The sequence below is a fragment of the Idiotropiscis lumnitzeri genome, chromosome 6 (assembly GCF_059441095.1).
Source record: "Idiotropiscis lumnitzeri isolate Australia: NSW breed Sydney's pygmy pipehorse chromosome 6, RoL_Ilum_1.0, whole genome shotgun sequence".
Taxonomy (NCBI): Eukaryota; Metazoa; Chordata; class Actinopteri; order Syngnathiformes; family Syngnathidae; genus Idiotropiscis; species Idiotropiscis lumnitzeri.
In genome coordinates, this window is record NC_142396.1 from 9,320,380 (window position 1) to 9,348,084 (window position 27,705).

Below are 27,705 nucleotides of genomic sequence, written 5' to 3' on the forward strand. Positions count from 1 at the left end.
ATGTTGTGCTCTTTATCACCGTGAATTTTTAATGAGTCAAACATGCAATTAGGACGTACAATAGTTTGGCTGACCTAGTTACAGCCAGCCATTTGCGCTGTGTTGTAGTAGTGAGTGAGTGAGTGATTGAGTGTGCTCGAGAATATTCTCATTCATTCAGGTCATTTCATTGTCGGGACTTTGAATGGACTGAAACTGGACTTTTCTGATCGTCTTAGAAGAAGTTTCACCTCTCGTCCGAGCCGACATTTTCCCGAGTTTGGTCATGTGACGTTGACAAATTGAGCCGTCATTACCGGAGCCCTGAGCAACTATGATGACAGTTGCCGACAGCAGGAGGCAAAATGGCCGCCCCCTGAGATGGATAAAAACGGATGGATTTTGCTGCTTAAGTCATATTTCAAAAATGCAATATTAATCAGAATGCCGTGTTAGGACTAGAGCTGGAGTTCTGGCGCATACAGCATAGTATTGCAAAGAACATTTATGGGTTGACTTTCAAGCCGTGTCATCCCACTGAATTATTGAATTAAAAAAAAAATGTATTAGGATCCCAACTATGACCTAATCCTCTTCCGTACTATTAAAATACAAATGTACAAGAAAAAAAATAAAATACTCACCTTTTATGGGACCCTTGAGGGAAATTGGAATACTAAGCAATTCCAAAAAATGTAAAGGTAGAATTTATCTTTCTAGAGTGAGTAATAATTTTGTGGCAAGAAAGTATTATATTATATTATATTATATTAGAAGAATCCCAACGACGCTATACAGGCAGGATGTGTAGCTTTTAGGTATCATGACGAGGGGCAAGACAGAAGGAGCAAGCACTTGTATGTAAGCTCATCTTTTCCTTTAAGTGCAGTCATGTCCACATCAGCGCTCCCTACACCCCCCCCCCCCCCCTCCACCCACGTGGGAGGTAACAGTGACTCAGAAACAGCCGACTACATGGTTTCTATCTGACATGAATTTATGTGGGCGGGAGTCACCCATCCAGTTAAATCATTTTTTACACTTGTGCTTGTCTCACATAAAGCGTTAGAAAATGAACTACAGAAGAAGTTAATTGCAATATTTCCTCTGTGATAAATTCACACATAGGACCTAAAGTGGCCATTAATTCGACTTGAAGAAAAGAAAAGAAGAGACAGGCTGGGTTTGCAATTGGGCTACGTTCCACTGATAGCAGAGTTAGCAAGAGCAAAACTGCACAACTAGAAAAAGAAGGGCTATTATATTATTATATTATAGTCACCATAAATGTAATTAAAAAAAAAACCATACAACTGTTGTGGAAACTGAATTATAATGTTTCTAATAAATATTAAATGTTATTAGGTTGTGCAGATGTACCTAATGCAGTGCCCAGTCAATATTACATGAACTATTTTTCCATCTTACAGACTAATGTAGCATCAAGTGTTTGGCTGACCAAAGAGACTCATGTGTTTTTACTACGAGATGGTATCAAGGTGGCTTACGGATGCGGCCAACATCTAATTTTTTATATTCCACGAAATTTATCAATAATAAAAACACAAATATTGCGCACTTCCACTTTATATATATATATATTTCATACTTACTTTCTGTATTTTTGCAGAGATTTGATGTGACGCCATCACATGACCGTGGGACTGTCAGGACCAGACAAAGCTCTAGTCCATGGCTTCACAGGTCGGTGAAAGGAAGACAGTGGGGATGCAGAAAACCCTGAAAACCAAACAATCAAACAGGAGGTTATCCACTGAAACCAAAGGATCGACGGTTAGTTTCGGATTAACTGAGACACTAAACGGAATCACACTTCTATTGAATGAGCTCATCGTATTGCTTCTACTTACCGGACTGTCATTTGAGTCACATAGGGAGTTCTACCGCCTTGCAAAAATCACATTCTAAGATGAACAGAAAACACTTATTCTGCTCACCTAACTGTCCTTGTGCACAGGCAGAGTCTCTCAATGAAATGCAGACGCGTGTGTGAAATGAGCACAAACCTGGTTGAGAAAGTGCAAAACTATCCTTATCATCTTTGCTTATACACAACATTGTGTCAACTTGCTGACGCTGCTAAAAGCAGAGAAGGTGAGGCACACAACCAGCAGATGTCATATGATGAATTGGGATAGATTGACAGGTGGAAAAGAAAAACAACTCCAAAATCAGAGAAATATTCACCCCGTCAGTTTATCTGGATTTGAATATGTTCTTACGTTGGAAGTTGCTCAAACTACTTCAGGCTTCAAGTCTCACGTCAATAAATGACTTCATATATTGAGTAACAAAAATGAGGCCATACTTGTATCAGTGCTCATCTGTTGCAGCTTTTTAAAAAGCAATCTGTCTAAACTAAAAATATTGGCGGTATTAACTTAATAATTTCCACTCCAGCAACCTCCGTCGTCTTCATCTTGCGGTCATAACACAAGCACTTTAGGAACTCTGTGGCAAATATCTTACCTAGCAGCGAACTAGCGTCATGCTCTTACTTTGCGCTGAGGTGCACCACACTTGGGTGACAGCATTAACTCATTTATTATTCACCACAATGAAGTCACAAAATTGCTCCATTGCTAACGTGCCACCTCCTGATCTGGGAGCTTCAAGTTGTGCTATTTTTACTTCGGCTCACTTGCATTGCACATCAAAATAAAAACACCAAACTCTTAATATGTTTTTCCAGGACATTTTGACACTTAATTGAGCACTACTGGAAGCTCACAAGACTCACTCGTCACTTCAAGTACACAATACGTCCTCATATGGAAAATGCAATCAGGAAAAAAAAAAAAGAGGAACCAGTTCTACTTTCCTGACATTTAATATGGAGATGAACCACCTGCTGTTTTTCTATGATTGTACATGCACCGCTTACATGGCCATGATACAGCGGCAGGGTGAGTTAATAGTCACCCACGTGTAACGCAGATATGCAGCAGGTGGGAGGGAAGCTGGACTCACACTTGAACGCCTTCGCTTCCATTATAGGGAGATACATGCACCATACATGGAGTTCTGTGCTAACACATTCTCGTTATAGTTGAAGTACGTTTTCAAATCAGCTTCACTCTAATTAAAGAAACAATACATACAGCGGCTTTTATAAGCTTTGTTTGTGATATTATTTGATCTTTAATGCATTATTTGCCTTCTGCTGGCTGCTACAAAACCCGTCAGACAAACTCAAAGGTGAAACTGCTTCCCTTTAGCATGTTCCTTTGACTGTAAAAGAATAAATAAAATATCATGATTAACGTCACAAGCGCACTCGCAATTTCCTAGCGAAACGGAAATTTCTATTTCGTGTACATCACGACTGCCTCTATTGCGACTACTGTATAAGCACACATACAGTACCATGCGAATCACCTCGTAGTAATCATAAATAGAGGTGTCAAAATTAATCCATTAATCAACAACCAAATGATTATCAAATTATTCAACAACTATTTTAATAATCAAGTCATTGTTTAAAGCCATTGTAAATTGGCCAAATCAACTAATTTCAGCCTCTCGACAGGAATTGGTTATTATTATTAAATTATTCTCTGATTTCTGAGGTTCTTCATAAAAGCAGACTGATTATCTTTCACGCCTAATCAAAGGAAGACACTTGCAAACATCTGCTTTTAATTGGGAAAACTATGACCAAACTAGTAATTTAATGAGTTTCAAAAAGGTTGGTGAGTAACATACAATGATTGCAGTATGTCACAACACATGATGGAAGGACAAACTAGCACTATACGTGTCATGTTAACAAAAGCGCTCAGATTATAAAATGCTCATGTGCGCATTTTGTTAAAACGCACATACAAAATTTTAGATTGATACAAAAAAAAGGACTAATGTCTAAAATGTCTAAGATCCACGAAGTATACGTATTTTCTTTTGTACCGAAGCTATAATGAACTGTCTTAACAATGATAACAACATTTTCCATTGCCTAATAATATTTAAATTTGTAAAAATACAAAAAAAAAAAAAAAAAAAAAAAAAACACAACACAAAAAATTATTTCCCCATCGATAGATTCGATGAATTGATACAACCTAAAAATCCACCACACCCTCTCAACACAAAGCTTTTGCTGTTCGGCAAAATGAGGAGTCACAGACAGCTGCTTATCGGCTCGCGGCCAGGGGGATCCTCAGAAAAGGCAGCAGCCAGAAGGGCGCAGTCATTTTGATCCATTTGCAAATATCATTACACAGATGTGACACTGCTGCCCTGCTTTACAAGTCCCGGGCCTTTAAAAGTCTAGACTCCCATGCTTCACATGCTGGGTGAAAAATGCTGCAGGAAGCAATAATGTCACTTTACACTTTTCTCATTGCCACGCTGCACACTGCCAGCGCAGCAAGATTTTGCATAGAGCCGGCACTTGTTATTGGAACGCAAATACCTGAGCTATGTTTCAATCGATGCTGCTCTACAAAAGGAAGCACACGACTGACCCGGTGAACATAAAAGCAGTGTTTATCTACACCACGTGTAAACGAAGCAGCTATGATTTGGTACAAGCGAGCGTCTGGTCAAGTCAAATGTTCGGCTCAGCTGCGTGTGCGGCCTTCAACCAAAACAAAGCCGTGGTTGCGGAGGTGGCACAGGGCAAGTTCATAACCTCCTTTAAATGTCAGGCCCTCCAGCTCTGCTATCACGGCAACTGAAACCTGCTTTCTGGACCGGGCCCTTTCTGACCCAGTGTCACACGCGCATAACTGGTACCAAGAGTGAAGAACCTTCAGAGCAGAAGACTCACATGCTTCGAGCCATTTGAAAAACTTCCAAAAAGGAAGAGAAAAAAAATGTTCAGTAAAAGCAGTATTTTTTTTTTTTTAGTTTCTAAGGTGGTTTTCCTTGCAAATGTTGACCAAGAATCCTTCAGAGTTCACTTGCGACCAAAATTGCTCAGTTGACACGAAGATTGCTCACACTGGTTTGGACTCGTGTATGGACACCAATTTTATGAGATTGATTGAGGACAGCGGGAAAATGGACCACTGTAGCAAAGTAGAGAGAGCGGAGAATAATACCTGCCTTCCTGGAGCTCAAGCAGAGAAAATTGTCAAATAGCGTCACCATGCATTTCATTTTCGCCGAACTATCCTCAAATGTGACAATGACACAGTCTGCTTAACCAATTAGCAGCCAGTAATAGCATATGAGGTCAATGCTGCGGCGAGCAGAGTAGCTACGGGACAATGGAAAAGGGAAATAGGTTATGTACGGCAAAACTCTGTGACTAACATGCACCCGTTTAGAATACGCCCCAACAAAAATCACCTTTTTTTTTTGGGTACTTGTGTATAATACGGTCCGCAATTTGAGAAACCCTTCTACGTTGAAATATCTAAAAAGGTGTTCGCATAAAAATGTTGACATGGTCTTCAAATGACCACCAGAAATTGTTGTTTGGTGTTCATTCTTTTTTCCTGATCCGCAAAAGCAAAAGCACTTGAACGTCAACGAAATATTCAATTTTCAGAATTATGTTCATTCTAAAACTATTTTGACAGGAATGCATTAGAAACATTCTAACTTAGTTTTTGGAATCTGAAAGTATTTCCATTGTCTATGTCCATCACTACACTGGACATTTTAAGTGCACCGCAAACAAAGAGCGCAGCTCAGCCCTCGATATATGGTCAACCTGGCTGGGGAAATATTTCTTCATCAAACTCATTTGAAAAGCATTAGAGATGAAAATCAAACGAGCAAACGCAACTCACAGCTGCATTTAAACAGCACCTCACATAACCATTGGAGTTTTTATAGCTCAACGATTCAAACTTTTGAAAATGTTACATAAACACTTATCTGTATCCTTCAATTCCTAAAAAGAATCAACCATTGATGTAGCGCCCCTAAAAAGAAGAGATCTGGGCCTTAGAAAAGCGAAATTGTGTGCCATTTACTTCTTGCACATTCATTTTTGCACAGGACATGCAGTTGTCATGTTCATCTTTCGTTTCTTAATAAAAGTGATCTGAGAGGCACTTTGACTATCTAAGCATGTTTCCTTGAGTTTAAAAATACATGTTTTCAAGAGCTATTTTTGAAAAATACATTAGTCTTAATTGTTCTTAATGCCTCTAAAAGTGGGTCGCAATTTCGCGACGATGGGCAAATGCGGGTGCGAGGGTGACAACAGTTGAAAACACTGCTTTCAGCTCCTCTCCCTGTTGACTTAAAGTCATTTGCAATTTCCTCTCCTTTGCTTCAGTTGTTGACAGAGAAGGGCGCAGTCTTACTGAATTTACAGAGTGCATAGTTACTGCCGTTACTCATCAATATGTCATTCATTTGTTTGATAAGAATTCGGTGAGACAGCCGCAGAGAGCAGCGCCTTTGTTTACGCTACTTAAAATCGAGAATGAGCAACAGCTGAACAACTGATTCGAGCCTGCATGTCCTTTCGTGCCTCCTTCAGTAGAAAGAATCAGAAAGACAAAATGGAGAGTTTCCAGAAGGGCTTTTTTTTTTTTTTGCAGAGAAAAGGAGGTCAGACCTCCTTTTGAGAGTGAAAGAAAATGACCAACTGTGGTTTTTCATGAGTCTGAATTGATCCACCAAGGGTACCCAGTGCGACCGTGTTCTGTTTGATTTGGAGAGGGGTTTCCGCTTAGCCTCGCGGGAACATGCTACAAAAGCGGACGTCTCCGGCAACTACCCTGCTTTCAGGACTAATATCAGTGGGATCTGTAGAATCAACCACACATCCTTTCGGCACCTTTCGTTTTTTGTGCTCACGGAACTGAGGTCCTATAGAAGTAAGCTGATGTCTACCGTCATATTCTGACATTTTAAAAATACAATGTACACAACCTGCGATGGATTCTGTTTTGCAGGGTGCTCCGTATAAAGCTTTGGAACTTACGCACAGCTGGAAAAACAAGACGGCTTAAAATGCTCTAACTGAAAAGCTTCAACAGTAAAACCAGCCTTGGTTGACATAAAAATTCATATCGATCAATACATGTGACAATGAAGGGTTTATTACAACACCATAAACCATTAACAGCTCTACATAATAATAGGAGCGATCAACAGTGCAGCAATGCACCTCAAATGAGGATCTGTCGTCTGCCAGGACAGTATCTCATGATAAATATCACACAAAAGCCTGATATGAAGTCATCAAAATGTCAAAGCCGCACAGGCACAGGTGGCAAAGAAGAGCCTGATCTTGTTAAAACGGCATGATATCCCTTTAAATCCACATTATCGTCAGACAATTTTGACATTCCAGAAGTGGTCCCAGGATTTTCCGATCATTTTATACTTTCATAATTAAAACAGTACTCAGTATGAGGGAATGATAATGAAAATCATCTTTAAAAGACTTGATCCTGGATTTAAACCAACTACGTATTGGATATAAAAGAGGATTTTGACTTCCAAGATATTTTGGGAGATCAGGTTAAAAAAAAAAAAAGCAAACTTTTACGGCTTTCTCTTTCGGGCTACAATTATTGCAACAAAAATTGTTTCATTGCCACGCGCACACTTCACCAATTAATCTAACAGATGGGGGAAACAAACTATACCCAAAGGCTTGCCGCACACCGAGCAACACAGCCCAATGGGACTCAACTCGACCATCGCAAAAATATGACTCTCTTCAGCACGCAAGCAATTCTGTATCACACAACGACAGACACACTGCAATCTTGTACTAGATTCCAAACCCTGTCTAAAATATACTGTATTATTTGATTTCATATTTTTTATTGAACCACAAAAACATCGCATGACTGTCAAGGAAGAAGTGGATGGCCCCAAGGAAGATTTTGAGACACTGTGGGCCATGTTCAATTGCCCCATTCACTGACTGCCCGCCTGTCCATCGGCCACTCATGAAAATAGGTTGGCGAACCAAGCACGCTTCGCAAAAGTTCAGTCGGTTTCGGCCACGTCGTTCAGTGTTGTTCTGTTTTATGACAATTGTACTTCTCCCTTCTCCCCTGCCTAACATTGTGACAAAAGCCCCTCAGCTGCCCCGAGATGACATCACAGCATGAAAGAAGACACTTGACATGGCCTCACCACCTGTATGGATGTCTGAAGAACAGGGTCCACTTTAAAGAAGGGCAGTGATTGGACAGTGATTACACAAGTCTCTTGACTCATTTTGACGCCTCTGAAGGTTTAAACTTTGTAGATTTTATTGTATTGCCGTCAGGTGCTTTTTATTACGGGAAGCAAAGCTTGTGTGTTCTTTTCTTCACAATTACACGTCATAATGGGGGAATTCTTTGGTAAGGTACTGGAGGTAGTGGGCAGTTGGCAGGGATGTTTGCAAAGGAATGTGACTGTGCATTGTCCAAGCGCTGCCATGAGTGACATGAAAGCCCAGCTGAGTTCAACACCAACCGTCATCTCGGTTCTGATTTTGTGCAGCTAAATGTCGCTGACAGGAACGGAATTCACAGTGGTAACTGATCGGGTGCCAAGTGCCCTCTCTTCAGTGAAGCCGTCTGTAGGAGACGGCATGGCACGGCTTAGCCTGGCACCCACAAGCTCGCCTTGGCTTTGTGGTTCTGTTTTCGCTTTGTCGGATAAATGAGTGGTAAACATAAGCGCAAAGAAGACTGAGATTTTTTCTTTTCAGTGTTTGTCACTCTCACATGGGTGAATGGTAGACATGACATAAATGCAAAGTTAAAAAACGACAACAAAAAATAGTGGCTTCGTCATAACTGTAGGCATTCATTGATAAGAGACACCATAAACCAGGCCATTGATGAAGCAAATGTACATCACACTACTGAACTGTATTGCATTGGTCTAGTCTTACTTAAACTATGTATGATTATGATTATCATCAATATCCATGTTAAATTATGTGTCCCAGAAAAAAAAGAGTGATTGATGACCTGTACGTAGGCTACACAGGTTCGCTGAGCTAAATTGTCTAACGGTTATAAAACGGGCCAGCATCCCAAAATACAGCCGGCTGTCACATGTACGTGCACATTGCTACTGTGTGCCACAAAAGCTATTTGTGACTAAGCACATAGCCTCACATTCATGTTGGCAGTGTTTAACTCTTCGCCACCGCTTTACGTTGCATCGCCACCACTCGTCGTGATGTCTGGCCTCGGATGTTTTGCGCCTCGAGCCTCAAAAGAAAAGCTATACCGTAGCTAAAGTTGAACGCCATTCAAGCACGTCCACGTACATGGAGAAGACAGGTGCACCTGTCCGCAGTGCTAACCTATTGTGCTCGATCGGCACGGAAGAAGTCGTAGACGCGGGGCCTGTCGCGCTGTGAGGAGGGGGGGAATCCCCTCTAAAAATGAAAACCATGACTTACCGTTCTTCCGTCAGTCATTACTCCCCATCGTAACGTTTTCAGTGCAGACCTCTTGGCGAACCGTTAATTCCTAGCCGGCCGTCTCCCTCCCACCTCTCGGTGTCTTTCTCTCTCGCACTCGCTCATCCCCATGACATATTCCTCCGCTGCAGTGGCCGTAAGCCACGCCCCCTCCGGCAGCCGCGTGACGTAGGCTGCCGGCCGGGAGCTCGGGAGCACGCACGCACGTACGCTCGTACCAGGCGGACGCGCGCGCGGGCCCGTTAAGCGAGTGAGGACCCAAAAGCCCGCGAGAGGCCGCTGTAGTGCCTGAGTAAAAACAAATCTCAACTTCGGACTCCCGAACCAATGCAGTGGGTTTATTTGTGGCTTAGCTCCTAAACAAAGCGATGATCTTGCGAAACATTTACAAACACTCTACTTAAGTTGTTTTAATAGTTTGTGTCTTTAGAATTCAGGCATTCCTGCCGACAAACTACGTATACAATCCCTGATAAACATTTATTTTCCCCTCTTCTACTGAAAAATCAACCCTAAATATTTTTTTGTTTCGCGCGTTATAAATTTCTTTAACAAATGTTTTACTCGCGTTGCAATCGGTGATGGCAGTTAAATAAACAAATAAAAAAACAGCCGCGGCGAGGAAAACCACACAATCCCTCTAATTTACATCCGTAAACCTCAATAAACCGGGTGCGACCTAGATTTTACTTTTGGGTAAATCTAGGTCAGATGATGACAACGCACATAATTTGAATGCATGCTGAGAGAATCCAATGCACAGTCAAATAGATGCATAGTTGTTTATCTATCTATCTATCTATCTATCTATTATAATCCTGCACACTGACCATTTGTCCATTTTCCCACTGAACTGGTCTAGCAAGTTACGGTAGTGGGCTGGTGTTAGAGTCTGGGTGCTTGACTTGCTGCATGCACGGACACTGCGTCGGTGCGAGTCAGTCGGCGGCACTGCTGCCTCCTCTTCATCACTTTGCAGTCGCTGCAGCCACTGCCATGAGGTCCCTCTTATTCGGAGCGATCCCGCTCCTTTTCCTCGCTCTCGTCGGCTGCAGAGCTCCGTCTTCCTGCCCGAGAGGACAGTTTGTGCTCAAGAGCCAGTGTGTCCTCTGCCATCCTACATGTGCCGAGTGCTGGGGCCATGAGCTGTTTGAGTGCACTACCTGTGGAGTGGGTGAGTGGAAGATATCGTGCTTGGAACATAAAAATAATACATTTCAGAGTTTTTCTTTAACGATTGAAGTAAAGTGATTTATCAGGCCTGTAATTATGGATTGATAAATAAGAGAGAATGTAACAGTTCTTCTTGGTTGGTGGTAGAATTAGTTGTTTTTTGTATTTTGGGTGTACTGGATTGCCTTTGTCCATCGTTTTAATGGATGACCATTTAAAAGAAAACAAAGTGTTTTGTAGTTAACATTTACCTTTGTTAAAACAATCAGGGTTGGGCTCTAACATATCTGCCCACAGACATTGTTAAAAAAATGTAGGTGTGATCATTTTTCCTTCTACTTCTCCAGAGTAATCTGATCGTGTTAGAATGGGCTCTTTGTTAATCCCAGGGAAAAGAAAAAAATATCCCCTTTGGCTTGAATGACTTGTGCGGTTCACCGGGTTTAAGTTCTCTGCCACACACACTTGTGGCATGGGTATGTGTGTGTGTGTTCTGGTGGTCTCCGTCTGTAAACCAGTGCAATGGCAGTGTACACCGCACTGTGGATGGCAGCCTTGATGTTGTTATTTCAAAGACCATCAAAACTCACTCGCCGCATTGTATTGTCATGGAGCTGTCACGTGTGTGTTAATGCATGCTGGGAGGTGGAGGAGTTTCAAAAAGCAGGTGCAGCTTTTGGCTACTCTCCTCTACCGACTCGACTCTTTGAGTTAATGCTGTGCCCAGCTGATTTTAGGCATCCCTCAGGGGTCACAGTTAGGCCCACAGAATATGAGCAACTAGGGCCTAGACACTTTATACATTGTTACATTCATTTCTTAGAATACTTTAAAAGGGTTTTTGCATTAGTATTTAAGATTCTCAGTAGGTGAATCCCACCGAAAAGTTGGCTTTATCCTATCATATTTAGTACCTCTCTTGTTGCATCGAAAAGTGGACATCTATTGTTTTTACACCGGTGTTGCCTTCAATAAATTGTATTATATTATTAGCATAGCATTGGACCGCAAATGTCAATTCTAATGTCTTCATTTAATTCTTCGAGCTGTATATCATGCACTCTCATGTGTAAAGAAATTTGTCTTAGTAACAGCGATTAAAAAAAACTGTATTTATGTGAAGCCAGAACTTTCATCAATAATCCCATTTTTGACCAAAATTAGTTCATAATTGTAACACTATAACCAAGCATCAAAGCAAAATTATTTTTTGTGGGGAGTCATACCTGAAGATGCAAAGTGCACAAACTAACATACAGCACATTAAACATCAGCATGTTTGCCAGATCCGATGAAATGTGATCCAAGTTTTAAAATCCAATAATATATATCTTCAAGGAGGTGCAGGACCTTATTTTAAAAGGTTAATAAAGCCACAAGCCATCCCAGGTTTGAATACACAAGGGTTGTTTTCAATGTGTGGGACATTGACACCAAAAGAGAAAATAAATTGTCTCAATCCATTTAGCTTTAAATCAATCGCTGAAGTTAGTTTATAGTAGGTTTTAAACAAGCCTCTTGATTTTTCTCAAGCTACTGCATCCCTCCTCTCCTGTTTAGCTCTATGAACCAATTAAAACCCCCAAATCTGGAGAAAATGCTTCCACAAAATGGCAAAGAGAATGTTTTTGGTTTGAATCTATACTTGCATCATTCCAGGATTTTGCACCATATTCGACTGCTACCTCCCAAATTATGAAAATATGCTTGTTGGTTTAAATGAAGATTTGAAATCATCCGTGACTGTGAATAGGAATCCTGTTTTGTCTGTATGTGCGCGTCATTTGACAAAGTGAGGGATGCCTCTCGCCCCAAAATCAACTGCGACATGCTTTTGCTAACCTGCGACCCTAATAAGGAGAAGCAGGATGAGAAATGGATAATGGATGCATGAAATGGCTCCTTCGGGCAAAATAGTATCTTGAAGAAGAAAATGCATTTATTCGTCTTTGTTCTTATCCTTCAGATGAAAATGGACAGGAACGTTTCCTCCACCAAGGTCGCTGTCGGACGCACTGCCCTCGCGGATTGTATCCTGACAGGGGTCGCTATGCCTGCCTGCCCTGCATAACCAATTGTGAACTCTGCACAGATGGCAACATATGTGGCAAATGTCGCGAGCGCTACAAACTCCAAAATGGGCTCTGCCAAACGGCACCCTGTGAGATAGGTAAACAGGACACCAAATCTGTTGTTGCTGATCAATCCAAGAACAAACTAAAGCATGTTCGTAAGCGTTTTCAGAGCGGTATTGGCGACACGGTTGCTTAAATGTGATACAAATGTAATTATATTAAATGTCAGGAAATGTCAGATTTGTCCGGCTTTGTGTTCCAGGACAAGTGCAGGATCCCGATACAGGCGAGTGTATTGACTGTGAGATGGGATGCAAAACATGCTCCACAGGTAAAAAGCCATTTTCACTTCAATGTGTGTTGATATATTGATTGAAAGTCTCTTAAAATACTGCTTGTAAAGTTACTCACTTCAAATTGATTGTTCTTCCTCATTTTGTTTTTTTTTTTTTGTTTTTTTACAGAAGACCCTGAGATTTGCAGCAGTTGTGCTCAAGGTTACTTTCTGTGAGTTTTTAATCTTCCATTCATTTTATCTGGCAGTGAGTGACATTTTCTTCCCATGGAAGTGTGTAAACATCTGATTATTTGACATTTGATTCAAAAGTGTCGACGTAAAAACGATATGCTTGAATAAGAAAGTTGGTGAATTTTCGGTGACACCGCTTGTGACACAATTTCCATTTTGCTTTATATTTTTGGGACATTTTGCTCAATGCATTAAAACAGTTTTTGGCCATCGTCTTCTGCTGACTCCAAGCTAGAGCGGTTACACATTGTGAGTCACAGTTTAGAGAGCTTAAACAGACCTCTGATTGTTTGTTTCACCCCTCTTCTGGCATTGTATGAGTCAGGTTACCTCGCATTCAGAAAGCGATACCTGAGCCAGTGTGGCACTGGAAGGGAGGTGAGTTTTGCCTCAAACAAATATGAGTAGGTGTATGCAAAGAGAGCAAAGCTGCCTGCGGGTGTATGTCCGTCTTGATGTTAGCACTCAGGAGGTAAAGTTTACCTTCGGCCCATTTGTTTTATTTCACTCGTTTGGAATGTAACCTTCGTGGTGGTAGCTGGCTAACACAACGTCTTACATACCTTTGATACTTTATTTGTGTCAATTCCAGATAGCCTCCCCAAAAGTAAAGTAATTAAATCACAACTTTTAAACTCAATATTTGACCTGTTCAACCAGTGGATTTGTTTCCATATTGACTTAATGAGTTGTCGATCCAAATCCATGCAGAGAAGTTTTGGATTCTTGTAGGAGTCGCCCGTTATGGATTTTTCCGAAGAAAAAAAAAAAAAGTCTCTCTCTCTCTCTCTCTCTCTCTCTCTCTCTCTCTCTCTCTACCTGATTTAACAACTAATACATTTAAAAGTAATGTATAAAATAACTTTTTTTGGTCCCTTAATGCCTGGAACAATTAAGATATTAATTAAATTCAGTCTTGAATATTTTTACAATATTTTGTCCTTTAGTATTTGTTTTAACTTTTCAATAATAAAACCGGGCGATTATTATTTTTTTTTTTTGCGGGGTGGCGGGGCTGAATGTCATTATTTTTACATTTGTTTTGTAATGCGTAAATAAAAAAAAAAGACTAAGCAAAAAAAAAAAAAATGCTTTTGCTGATTTTAAAAGAGCTAATATCGGCCAATTAAAATCGGCCGGCTGATCAGTCGGGCCCTTGTCTCTTTTTTTTCCCCTATCTGAACTACTAATAGTTTAATGCACACAAGTGGAATGGCACAGTGGAGAGCGATTTGCACATTTGTATCACAATTCGGAATTCATGGAGGACTACAGAAATCGTAGAATATTTAATGTTGAGAGACTAAGATGTTAAAGATAAAATATTTAGCAAAATGTACTTTTTATGCTTACTTTTACATATTCTAAGCAGCTTGAGGATGTCAGCTTTGCTTTTGTATTTAAAGTGCTTTCTAAATAACGTTGATTTGAGTCTATAACCATATATTTCTCCTTTTCTAGTGTGAGGCACTAATGGAAAAGTAATGAGTCCGACGAAGTCGTCTCTCTGAAAATAAAGTGATGGACGTTTGGTGTTTATTGACATTTAAGCTTCCTCTCTAAGGAAATGAGAATTTACTTAGATAGGACTCAGCAGGTTTGTTTCATGGCCTAAAGGTTAACTTTATGTGCATCTGCAGCACGTTTGACCTAACTTACACACACATATAAAGGAAAAGGAGGAAAAAAAACAAAAGAGTTGTTGCTTGGGCAATGCTGTTGTACCCTCGTGGAATGGCGATCCTAATATTTGCACAGAGGGATCCTCAAACATCCCGCAGTTTCTCAAGTGGTGCGCTTGCAGAGATCTGCGCCAGATGCTATTGTGCGTGACTTGATTGATACTATGTGGCGCCTCCAGCTGTTCCCCCCGCAAACAGCCAATGCATCTCAGCGCCACGGCAACGCCAAAGAGATTGCAGCCTGGCCTGTCACTGGGTCAGACTCTCATTAGGAAGGTGGCACAACAAACTCAGAGGATTAGTGGTTTGTTGCTTGTTGTAATTTTGTTGTGTGACATCTTTTGCTGTACATCTTCACTTTGCACTACATTTCAGGACAGTTGGCTCATGTTTAATAGCTCAGATCGGCCCCGGGAGACACGGAGGACAGGTTAATGATTCCCCATGTCCCTGAGCTGCAAATAAATGCTAATTAACTTTCTTTATTTAGAGGAAGGAGAATATGTATGAAGAAAATGTGTGTTTTTGTCTGCTGTTGTGTGTGGCGGATGCTTTATCATTCCTTTTGTGCCATTTCATCGTGCTCCAAGGGGGTTGGACTTGCCGGTATCAACATTCATCATCTTCTAATTGTGACACTCTGAAAGGCCCATTTAAAATGTCAACATATTGGCTTAAAAACAAGTTTGCTTTTGTCAATGATGACTGGCCAGTTTCACACGCATATAGCAAAATGGGGTTTTATTGTATTATTTATTTAATCAGGGTAAAAATTGCGATTGGCATTACACCTGGGTTTTTATTTACTTTTTTTTGTTCACAGTTTCAGGCACCAGTGTCGCAAGCACTGTCCGCAACGCACGTATGAGGACCAGGGCAGGGGTGTGTGTCTGGCCTGCCCCATGCCGTGCGCAGACTGCAGGAGTGATGCGCAGTGCCTTGCCTGCCAGCCTGATTACTTCCTGGATGGTAGCACACTTTGATATTTTCTCCATTTTTGCTCAATAGGTTGTATTAGGAGAGCTAGTGTTTTCACATCCGATTTGTGGCACCGTCCGTTGGCATGCCTTAGTCCTTGAATTGCAGATAAAATGCATCTCGGCAAACGTGCAAGATACAGTATCATGCGTGAATAATACGACTCAAGGTTAGAATTTTAGGTTCATTGAAGACTCTTAAGTTGTCCGCAGGTTTCAATGTGAGTGTGTAAATATTTGCTTTTCTATACATGCTAGGGTTGGGCAATTAATCAAATTCTTACGAGGGGCGGAACGGGGTTGGAGGCCGACAATTTTCATGAATAAGGCCGGAGGGTCGAGCCAGAAGAGTACCCAGATCGCGGCCAGAGAGCGGGCGACTGACCGACAAAAAAGGGTCAAGTGCCCAGCTCTGAAAATATTGATTAAATAAAATAATGTGCCAAACGGCACCTTGTGTTTGCAAGTTCCCGACGTTGCAAAAGTAGTCTGAATGCACTCTCTTGCTTGCGCGTCAAGAGTGAGACGTTATTTAATTCTGCTCTCCTTGACCATGCTTTAGACTGTTTCATGACTCCCCAGTTGGACTTTATTGTCATACTAAAGACTCAACCCCCCAAAAATACACATTCTGTACATTCAAATAAGTCATGCTTCGTTTAAAAAAAACATTGACAGTGCTAAAGTCAATGTAAAATTTTATTGGCAAACTAAAAGGAAATTAGCATTGACTTCCGGGAGTCATATTCCTTAAAAAAAAAAAACATTCACACTTAGACACTTCAGGAACACCTACACTGATGTAATATAACAATACTCAAAGGCACTCATTCTTCCCAATCTGTGAAAAACGAGTTACAATAGTTACATCGCAACACTGTGTGTGCACACGTTTGTAGCCACATTATTTCACTTCCCCTCTTGAAACGTTTTTTTTAAAATTGTGTTGTACAGGCTACATTGAGATTATTGGCCAATCATGAACTCATTAATCTTGGTCTCATCACAAAACCTGGCATTCTAACAGGGGTGTGTAGACTTTTATTATCCACTGCGTTTCACATCTATCCCTGGGATAGATCATTTTTCAGATCTCTTGTCAAGTGCGGTCTTTTTACTTCTCTGTCCATGACAGGAGGCAAATGTGTCAAACAATGCCCACAACAAACCTTCAGCGACACCACCGGGTGGCGCTGTGACCCTTGCCACACCTCCTGCAAGACATGCCATGGGCCTGGGTCAATGGATTGTGACCTCTGTCTCGCAGGCAACCCGCCTCTTCATGGGCAGTGCCCTCTGACAAACTGCCCAATGGGGCACTATTTTGACGGTAAGGCAAATTTACATCCTTGAATGTGGCTAATTTCCCTCTGAGAGATAAGTACAGCGCTCATATTTGAGATAAATACCACATGCCTAAAATGGCACTGACCTGATGTTTGACAGCGTCAGTCACTGATGGTTGGTGTCTTGCTTAAGGGCACTTGAGCAGAGTGGGTGCTTCCAGCTGACACGGGTTTGAATCGCTCTCGAGGGAGCCGTGGGTTCAAAACAATCTTGTTGGGTGTGTTTCCTTTGTATGCAAAAGTTAACAGTTGCGAAACATTTCCCGGTATGATGAAGTGCTGTTGTAAACAGCGACAAGCAGAGCCACACCACACCATCGTGTTACATTTATACAACTTTGAAATTGTTACACAAGCAATCATGATTACAGGGATTTTTTTTTTTTACTCAGATTTTAAACGAGTGAAACTTTTAATTCAAGTTTGTGTTTGCATGTGACCTTTTTTTGCCAATCAAAATGTACCCAAGGAATCTAATTTTTTTCATGGTTCTTCTGTTTTTTTCTTTTTTTTTTATTCGAGCTGAGAATGGCAAATGCCACACATGTGACATATCCTGCAAGACCTGCTTTGGCCCACAAGCGTTGGATTGCTCCTCATGTTTTAAAGGTACAAACACCTCCTGTCGTGCAGTCAAATTCACACCTGAAGCCACTCACTGCATTGTGGTCTCACAGGCTATTTCCTGGACCAGGAAAGTTCTTGCGTGATGCAGTGTCCCCCCGGCTCCTATGCTAACTCGGCCACGCAGCTTTGTGAAAATTGCTCGCCAAACTGCGAAGCCTGCGTGGGCTCCAGCGATAACTGCATCGACTGTTTCAAAGGCAGCTTTAAGCTCTTTCTCCACCAGGGAAGGTGCTGGTCAAATTGCCCGGAGTAAGCTGCTACTGCACTTTTATTGTTGCCAGAAATGGCAATTCCTGTATAATAAGTGTCTTAAAGATGAGAGAAATGCAAGCCATAATGCCATCAGTTTTCTCTTTCCACTTGGGTATTTTCTAATAGAAAATGTGGAATCATTCAATACGTGTGAACGTTTGAAACGAGGATTTTTCAAAAAGAATGATTTTAGTCTGTTGAAAAATGGTGAATTTGTCAAATGTCTCCAGTAATTGTGGAAAATGTGGAATTAAATCAAAACTGGGAATTCTGGGAAATAGTGAAAATGTGGGAAATAGTACCAAGGATCCTGAATGAGCTGAATATTTTCATGTTGGACTAGTTTAAGTTGGTTAACAAATGTGAGGGGTAGAAATGTGTTGGTGATTTGATTTGTTTGTCAATTTCAATATGAAATTGTTATTTTTTTTTCATTAATTTGAATCGTTTTGTCACCTCACTTGCGGTGAATCCGGAATTTTGAATTATTTTAAAAATAGTTCTCTCATGTCCTGCAAGAGCTGATTTTTTTTTTTAAATGTTGGAATGGTTTGTACTGGTTGAGAAATGTAAAGATACAAACTAATCAACCGTATTTGAAATGGTTGAGAAATCATGCGCTTGAAGAGAATTTGTTACATTTCTCCCCTAATTGGTTTAGTTGTGTTTATCGTAAAAAAAAAAAAAAACAGCTCAGAGGATGATATATAATGAAGTGAATATTTTATTTTTTTGTAAAGCACTTTTTAGAGCTTTTGCTCTTGCGGAAATACTATATAAAAAATATGTATTGGAATTGAGTTGAATTAGAAAGGCAAAAAAAATTCACAGGACAATGACAATGCTCTTTCATGAAATCTCGCTTTATTTTGCTCCCAGAGGTTACTGGGAGACGGCAGAGGGATCATGCAGCGCCTGCGACAATACCTGCCTGACATGTGAAGGGTCCAGTACAAAGTGTCTGTCGTGTGCTGACGGCCGCTACTTGGAGGGAGGCGTGTGTTCACTCAACTGTTCACTGGGGGCTTACCCTGCAGACGACGCCACCTGCAGGCGTTGCACCCCTCATTGCGATATTTGCTCAGATGACAGGACCTGTTTCAGTGAGTTGCAAGTTATGCAGTGGATAGAATTGTATCTGAGTTAACCACCCCTCTTTCATATCCCTCCAGAATGCAGTTTCTTGTATCTGATGCTGAATGGTGCGTGTAAGGCTAATTGTCCCACGGGCTACTATGAGGACATGGAGGAGGGCCGCTGTGGTCTGTGCCACCCGACCTGCAGCAGCTGTTCTGGGCCTTTGGCGGATGACTGCGAAACCTGTTCCACATTCAGTCCCAAACTCTATAAGGGCGCTTGCTCAAAGGAGTGCCCGACTGGCACCTACTATGAGGTTTCAGCTACAGAGTGCCAAGGTGAGCCGTGACATATTGACGGTTTTGTCTGTCTCAATATGGCCTGCATAAAACATATTTTTGTTCATTATTTTTTGGGGTTGGCTTCCCCTTTAAATAATTTGCTAGAATTAAGAGAGATATTGTTATTCAATAATTGGGTGATCTGCCCGACATAGTTAGATACGACATTTACTGGACTATAAGACAAACCCGTATATAAGCCGCAGCAACTCTTTTTAGCGAAATAACTTTGTTGAAAAAAATTAGTTGTTTACTGCATTGTACGCAACGGTTTTGTACTGTGAATGCACATAAAGGTACATAAACAGATTTTTAAAACAGTGCCTTTTAACACGGCAACAACTTTGCTTATGCAAACAGAACAGACCCAAGAGAAAAAACAATTGAGATTTATTCTGCGTATTTTCTGAACTATAGAGCGCCCCTACCGGTGAAAGAAAAATCCATATAAAAGCCGCTCCGTTGTATTAGCTGCATGGTTCAAAATCTACGAAAAAAGTAGCGGCTTGTAGTCCGGAAAATTGTCATTAGTTTAGGATATCGGCTTAACCATTAAATATGCTGCTCATGTACTGTACTGTATATTCTCACTCACTGCCCATGACATTTGGAAAACCTGCCCAATACATAGAAATATTTCATACAAGATTTTAATTCTCCTCTTCAGAAGCCTTTCTAATATGCTGGTTACACAATTTAGCTAGTGTACATGATAGGAAAAAATTTTAAGAAATAGTTACTGGTATGATACGCCGTTGCAAATCACAAGCCATTAATTAATACTGAAATTTTTTTTTTTTATAAAGCCATAATATTTTCTACAAATGATTCTGATGATGTGCAGAGTGCCACCAGACGTGTGCGAGCTGCTCCGGTTCGGACCCTGACCAGTGCACCCAATGCGAACGAGGCCTGGTGCTGGATCCCAACACCTTGCTGTGCGGCGTGACCGGTGATAGCGACTGTCCTCCGAGGACCTTCCTGCATGACGACCAGTTCACCTGCATGGGCTGCCACCGCCACTGCTACTCCTGCGAGGGTCTTGGCGGCGACGAATGTCTGACGTGCGCTGTCCCTCGAAACCTGCACAGTGAGATTCCACATAAAATATTTGGATTACTAAACAGCGAACCTTTTTACAACAATGTGAATATCTTCCGGAAAACCATTAGCCAGTATATCTACCGGTACAATAAAAAAGAGAAGCCGAGATATGATGTGATTAGAGTACAATGTCATTTTTGTCCTCGAGTGGAGCATAAAAAAGTGGCGTGTCCGCATGTTGTTTTACAGACAGGACCTGCGTGAGCGAATGTCCGGCCGGTACGTACACGAGCAGGCAGGAGGCAGACGGAACCCAGCTGGGGTTCTGTTTACCCTGTGATCACATGTGCGACACCTGCACGGGGTCGTCGCCCAGAGACTGCCTCACTTGTTCCCCGAGATATCTGCGCCTCCTTCATCTCTGTGTCCGCCATTGCCCCACTGGGTACGACTCATTGTTGACTTTGGACTGAGACGTGAGACGTTTTTGCAGGGCACACATAGACGAACAACCATCCGGGCTCACACTCATACCAAAGGGCAATTAAGAGGAATCAACCTGCCATGCATGTTTTTGGAATGTGGGAGGAAACCGGAGTACCCGCAGGAAACCCACGCAGGCACGGGGAGAACATGCAAACTCCACACAGGAAGGCCAGAGCCAGAATCAAATCCACGACCTCTGTTCTGTGAGGCCATCGTGCTCACCAGTCGCCCACCTTGCTGCCTTGACTTAATACGTTAGGTCAAAATTTTGATTCAAGAAAGGGTAAAAATGACCCATATTTAAGGGTTAAAGCTACCAATAAATGGGTTGCCGCAGTATAACTGCGGTTAAAAATAATACAAATTTTATTCCCAACATTTTCTACTCTAGCCTCTACTCTGCAGGTATTTAAATCATGCCTAAAGACATTTTTCTTCCTTAGCTTTTGAAACGTAGCATGAGTGACTGCTCATGTGACATTGTGCGTCATTATGTGTGTCCTGTCTTTTAAGTTCTACAACACTTTGGTTCAACATTGTAGTTTTAAAAGTGGTAGTTAAATAAAGTGGTACCGTATTGTATTTTGATCCAGGCATAGGGTTGGCAGTGGCTCAGAATCATTATACGGGCTTTTGCTTAGTGACCCAACTTTATCTTACCATTCAGTGCTTCCCACTCTGAGCCATCCAGCCTAGGAATCTTGCATTAAATATACTTCAAATTCAGTATACAACAATAAAAAAAAAATCATCCAAAATGGCCACTGCCCAGCCTAACCTGCTGGGTCAAAATGATGAACCCAACCTTGGGTAAAAGCGACCCATTCTGCTCAAAAAGTCACAGCGACCCAGCATGTGGGTTAGGCAATCAACCCAGATATTGTTTTGTGTATCCTACCTGAGGGCAAGATTTAAAGAAAATTGAAGCATAGTTGTTTTATTGTTCAACTCCCTTACACATTCAATGTCTTCCCGCCTTTCTGTAGGTACTACCAAGCGGGCTCCCACTGTGAGAAATGTCACCACTCCTGTGAGATGTGCGCAGGTGCCGGGCCCGAATCCTGCCGGGCCTGCCTGCCGCCCCTGCTGGAGCTGAAAGGCACCAAGCTGTGCGTGGAGCGCTGCCCGCAGCGCTTCTACCGACTGGATGACGCGTGCCTGCAATGCCACATCAGTTGCCGCACTTGCACAGGTGATCATCAAACAATCTGAAAATAATCCACCCTACGCCACTATTTTCTTTCCTGTGTGTCAGTATCGGTCACAGTTTTTCAGAGTAAATGTTGCATGTGCTTGGCAGACGCCTCCCCTCAGAGCTGTGTGACGTGCGATAATGGCAGCACGCTAAAAGACAAAGTCTGTTATCCACGCTGTGAGGAGGGCAAGTACTTCACTGAAAAGGTGTGTTGCAAACACATTGTTGCGGTGACACGACCAGTTTTACTTCATCTGGCATTTCTCAGGAGCAACATTGTTACCTAATTTGTTTTTCGATCATGCTCACCACTCAAAACTCTTGTTTCTCAAATCAGCTTTCCCTTTTGAAATGAATGGAAATGCCGTTAATTTGTTTCAACGACGAAATTTATTGCGTTTTTAGGGTTGTGAAAAAAAAGTTGACTGAGTGTTAAGTCAAACACAAAAATTGGTTGATCAAAAATATTTCTGCCTCGAAATGGATGGATGCTAATTGTAAGCTGGTGTGCCAAGAGAGATTTCCAATTCATGTTAGCGATAAAGTAGTGAAGGCTAAATGGCTGTTTTAAACACACAACATAATAATTCTTAAGTCCACTGTATTTCCCTCCAAATATCAAAATGGAAAATAACATTTAATAATTTTTTAATTGCAATTTGACTATAGTATTAAAATCCCCTTTTGTACAACGGCGACCACTGCAGGCCACCTGTGAGCCATGTGATCGCTCATGCAAGCATTGCAGCGGGCCCAGACCTGACCACTGCCTGACTTGTCACCGAGATTCTGGCCTTCACGCCGTGGAGAGCCGCTGTGCCCGCTGCTGTCAAACGGGAGCGAACCGCACAGACTGCTGCGCTTGCAACAGCCGCTCAGGTCAATCATCCTCATGTTCTGCACTGTAGTATCTGTGACGTTGAATGTGTATGTGTGCCTTTGGAAATGTGGGCGTGGTTTGTTGAGTGATGGGAAAATTTCAACCTTTGAGATTTGAAAAATGTATTTTTCTACATTACAATGTCTATTTCCATTTGATTAATTGTTCAGCCTTAAAACATAAACGCAATGAGCAGTTATGCTGGACATGCTGTAAGCCACTGGTCACGCCCAAAAACTCACACACAGATTAGTTTAAAATGTGTTTGAAAAGTGTGATGAATTGACTTTTTTTTGTAGCTCTGTGCGTGGAAGCTCCCGAAACAAAGTCAGGGGACGAGCCGGTAACAGACATGAACATGTCTTCGAGTGTCAATCACACATCGGCCGCCGCGTCCGTCGCCCTGCTGGCCGTGCTCGCTCTGGTTCTACTCGCCTTCGTCTTGATGAAGACCCGAGCCAGGAGGAGGCTTTGCTGGAAACAGAGTTACGAGAGACTGAGTGGCGGCCCCAACATGCCTCACGGTGTGCCCGAACCGGACAGTGGTGATGAAGTGGACGTGGTGTATACCAGTCAAGACGGCTCCGTGTACCGTCGATACAGTTTTATCCGCGAGCATGACGCCAATGCGGATCACCAAGTGCATGAGAGTACTTGTCTTAACCTGTCCTAGTCAACACTCACCAAAGCGTACCACAAAGTCATAATGGGACAATGTTCACATGGACCTGCGAAAATTACTGAAAATACTGTAATTTGTATGCCAGGCCAGTAGTTGGCGATGTCACTTTGCGTTGCTTGAATTCCCCTCAAGCAGAGGGAATGAAAAGGAGATCATCACTTACAATAGAAAGATTTTTTTTTTTTAGTCAAAAGTAAATGTGATGTTTTTGTTTTGTCTTTTAAGTTGTGTTGTTAATAGGAGGTGGTCTTGTGCACTGCTCCCCAACTTTTATTTTACAAAGAAAAAGAACAATCTCATGACATTTCCAAACAAAAAGAATATTTCTACTGAAATAATGAAAATGATGTCTCAATTTACTCCGCGTGAAATCTCGAGCTGTTTAATTGAAGGCAAGCTGCCTCTCGCTTAAATCAGATAAGATTGGCTCCAGCTGGACCATGACACTAATGAGGACCAGCGCTGTAGAAAATATATGATGTCATGGATGATTTTATGGGGATTGCATTCAGTTTTTTTTTTATATAAATATATCAGTAAGAAGAATATTTATTTTTAATGATATTCATCACAAGACTGAGCGGCTCAATATTTGAATTAGTACATGCACTCTACCTGACATAATGAATGCATGAGCAAAGCATATAAATACTCTTTTTCAATTTTCCCACTGCTGATCAATGATTCCTTTTGGGGCAATTTGATTTTGGATGTATCAGTACAAAGTGCCTACATTTCGTTACTGTGATGGAAATTATTCGCGAAAGGATATGGGAGTAAACACTGACACACCAATTAATTAAAGTGTGACTTTTTCTTTTACAAGTAGATGTGTGTGCTGTTGCGTTTGTCAGATATTTGAATTTACAATTTCCAAATCTACCATTTATCGAATTTGATAAGTCGAGTCGCCGCAAGGCGCAAGCTCACTTAAAAATCGAGTCCACTGCAGGGTTATTATAGTATGGGATTTTTCATTTTAATTTTGTTTTTATTTAGTCTTGACTTTTTGTTTCCAATCCAGTTAGTTTTAATTAGTCTTCAGAATAGATTTATTTAAGTTTAGTTTTTATTAGTTTGATTTATTTTTGTGGTGTATTTGTCAGGTGTGAGCTTCGTTTTATTTAAAGGTAGCAAGTATTGCTCGTTAAATACTCAAATAGTTGGTACAATGAAGAAAAACAGGTCCAATGCATGATGCTGCATAGAGGTGCTATGCGTCAGGTGTGGCGTTCTTTCGTCACGAGTAGAGTCGTGTTTGTGCCCGACATACCTTTACCAAATATGGCCAAAATATTCAGCCATGGATTCATCAGCCCATCACACATTTCCCATCTGTTGGGGAAATTTTACGGTGGTCATTAATGGTGGAAATTATTTATCACGGGCTGGTGTTTTTTAATTATAAAAACCTGGGAATTGAACGGAAGTGTGCCGAATTCAGCGCACATCACCTGCCTGCCAACTTCCTGAAGGGGGAATAGGATGCAAATGATAAAAGGGTGCCGCACAGGTCTAATTATAGGTTGCTGCTTAACGACGGTGGCCGCAACAATGCGGTAGTGTGGCACTATATTGCCACACCAGCTTTGTATAATGGAAGAATTGTAGGTGCAAGGCAAGGGAGTTTTATTTATAGACTTCAGCACATTTCATTCAGAACTACACAAGCAGAGACACATCACCTCCGAGCAATTAAAAAAACAGCAGTTAACAAAAGTCAAAAGCAAAGCAGAGAAAAGCAAATTAGCATACAAAATTCACTAAAGTGTTGTAATGATGCTCGTTTTGTCAGTTCTGTTGTGTAAAGTGTGTTAAGTGTGAGGAGGCAGCCAGGACTCGAGCATTTCACAACATAATTATCTTAAAGGGAAAGGCGTCTCAGGTGATTAACTCTCTTATGCATATGAATACGACACACCTCCTGACAGAACATTAAGTTGTCAAGTAATAAAAACACTGAGGCCTCTCCCAGTGATCTTTCAATTGGAGAGCTCAGCGACAGCCTTCTCCTCTGCAATGACGCTCCCCAACAATAAAAGGATTTTTGGAAAGTTCTGCAAAGGCCGATGGCTTCTGGGGATCCTGTCCCTCGCTGGTGTGGTTTTTCTGGTTTTACTTGCCCTATGGAAAACCAACTCTGATCATAAGATCCCTCAGCAAATGGTAACTGACCATCCTGGCTGCTCTGCTATCATCGCAGGAGACATGGCAGGCCATGAAGCTGACTTGGAACCCCTACTATCATCCAGGAGGAGGAAAGTTCCACTAACTGAGGAGTTCTACCTTAACGCGACCCGGGATTGTCATGCTTATATTAAAGAGAGAGGCTTCTTTATGGTTCCTCTGAGTGAAGAAGAGAAAGAGTTTCCCATTGCATACTCCATGGTGATCCACGGACAGATCGAAATGTTCGAGCGCCTCCTGCGTGCCATTTACAACCCTCAGAACATCTACTGCGTGCACGTGGACCGAAAGTCCGCACCGGAATTCCATCAGGCCGTGAATGCCATCATTTCCTGCTTTGAGAATGTATTCATGGCTGAGAAATTAGAAACTGTGGTTTATGCGTCATGGTCACGAGTGCAGGCCGATTTGAACTGTATCGAAAGTTTGTTGAGGTCTCATGTCCAGTGGCGGTACCTGCTGAACACATGCGGAGCGGACTTTCCTATTAAGACCAACAGGGAGATGGTGCAAATTTTGAAGGTCCTTAATGGGGGTAACAGTATGGAAACGGAAGCCGCGAATGACTACAAGAAGAAACGTTGGCAGTATCACTACAATGTCACGGATTCCATCACCAAGACCAACGTGAGGAAAGGCCCACCTCCTATTCGAAGTCCCATTTTCACTGGGAGTGCCTACTTTGTGGTCAGTAGGGCCTACGTGGAATACATGATGCAGGACCAGGAGATTCAGTCGTTGCTGGAGTGGGAAAAGGACACCTACAGCCCAGACGAGAATTTGTGGGCCACTTTAGAGCGGATGCCCTTCGTTCCCGAATCGATGCCTACTCACATCAAGTATGACACGTCGGACATGCAAGCCTTGGCCCGTGTGGTCAAATGGAATTTTTTGTCAGGCGATGTGAGGAAAGGGGCCCCGTATGGGCCGTGCACAGGGGTGAGCAGAAGATCAGTTTGTGTGTATGGAATCGGAGATCTCCCGTGGCTACTGAAACAACACCATCTGTTGGCTAATAAGTTCGATCCAATGGTGGATGACATTGCTATTAGGTGCTTGGAGTCTATTCTGTATTTTAAAGCTTTAGGTAAGGGTTATGCAGTATAAAATTTGACATCACCTGCAATATGAATGCAACAAACCCCCTCCTTTGCTGGGTCTGGGCTTGAGGTCATTCTTTTTCATGGATGTTTTTTGTTCAATATAATACTGCTACCATTTTGTCCTGTTTCCCATTTTGTGTGGAATTCCACTGTTGGCCACTAGATGCCAGAAAAGTACTGTTTGACAGTGTACATTGGAAAGAATCTTGAAAATAGGAAGTATTTCAAGGTCAAGTTAGTTTTTGCTGAAGCTGAATCAACGTGAAGTTCTCATCAATCCTGTTCTTTAAGGCTGTAGGTTAATTTTGTAACGAACCTATTTTGGCATTATTAATGATGGACAGTACATTGTGAGTCGCTACGTTAAGTTCATTAGTTTGGAATAAATGGAATTTGTTTAGTGTAAATACATAGATGGTAGTACTATTTGTACAATATTTTGCATTATCTATTGTTCCTGGTTTCTCTCAATAAAATACACAAAATTACACAATGAATATTTATCAATGCATTTTTTAAATTCTCTGCTGGCCTAAATAATCAAGAAATCATGATCATATTCTTCACATTGATGTCATATTATATCCTAGTGTCGAATTTTAGGTTAGAGTTTTTATCCAATTAGAGTTTTTATCCAATCAGAATTCAGCTAGCTCGTGTTGCCAGGCAGATCTCACAATACCAGTTACACGCACTATTC

The 27,705-nt window shown here is 41.6% G+C and overlaps 3 protein-coding genes across 5 annotated transcripts in view; 2 read left to right on the forward strand and 1 right to left on the reverse strand.

The window, feature by feature from the left end:
* The window catches only part of otud7a (OTU deubiquitinase 7A), a 28,157-nt gene extending 18,673 nt beyond the window's left edge, over positions 1-9,484 (reverse strand). For all 3 annotated transcript variants that reach the window (XR_015844149.1, XM_088299432.1, XM_088299431.1), the window contains exons 1-2: positions 9,329-9,484; positions 1,593-1,719 (exon numbers count right to left, since the gene is read on the reverse strand). The gene's annotated coding sequence lies outside the window, so the exon portion shown is untranslated. The remainder of the gene's footprint in view (positions 1-1,592; positions 1,720-9,328) is intronic.
* Positions 9,485-10,164: 680 nt separating this feature from the next.
* Positions 10,165-24,508, forward strand: LOC148335132 (uncharacterized). The gene is made up of 16 exons (XM_088298745.1): positions 10,165-10,523; positions 12,489-12,692; positions 12,860-12,928; positions 13,062-13,104; positions 15,632-15,777; positions 16,921-17,115; positions 17,654-17,740; positions 17,809-18,007; positions 18,890-19,113; positions 19,183-19,425; positions 20,273-20,518; positions 20,722-20,917; positions 21,945-22,150; positions 22,259-22,359; positions 22,861-23,032; positions 23,333-24,508. Exons 1-16 carry the CDS (start codon positions 10,262-10,264, stop codon positions 23,704-23,706), a joined length of 2,967 nt encoding a protein of 988 aa, XP_088154871.1. The 5' UTR covers positions 10,165-10,261; the 3' UTR covers positions 23,707-24,508.
* Positions 24,509-25,734: 1,226 nt separating this feature from the next.
* On the forward strand, positions 25,735-27,623 carry gcnt3 (glucosaminyl (N-acetyl) transferase 3, mucin type). The gene has a single exon (XM_088298587.1). It carries the CDS (start codon positions 25,735-25,737, stop codon positions 27,007-27,009), a length of 1,275 nt encoding a protein of 424 aa, XP_088154713.1. The 3' UTR covers positions 27,010-27,623.
* The last annotated feature ends 82 nt before the right edge of the window (positions 27,624-27,705 follow it).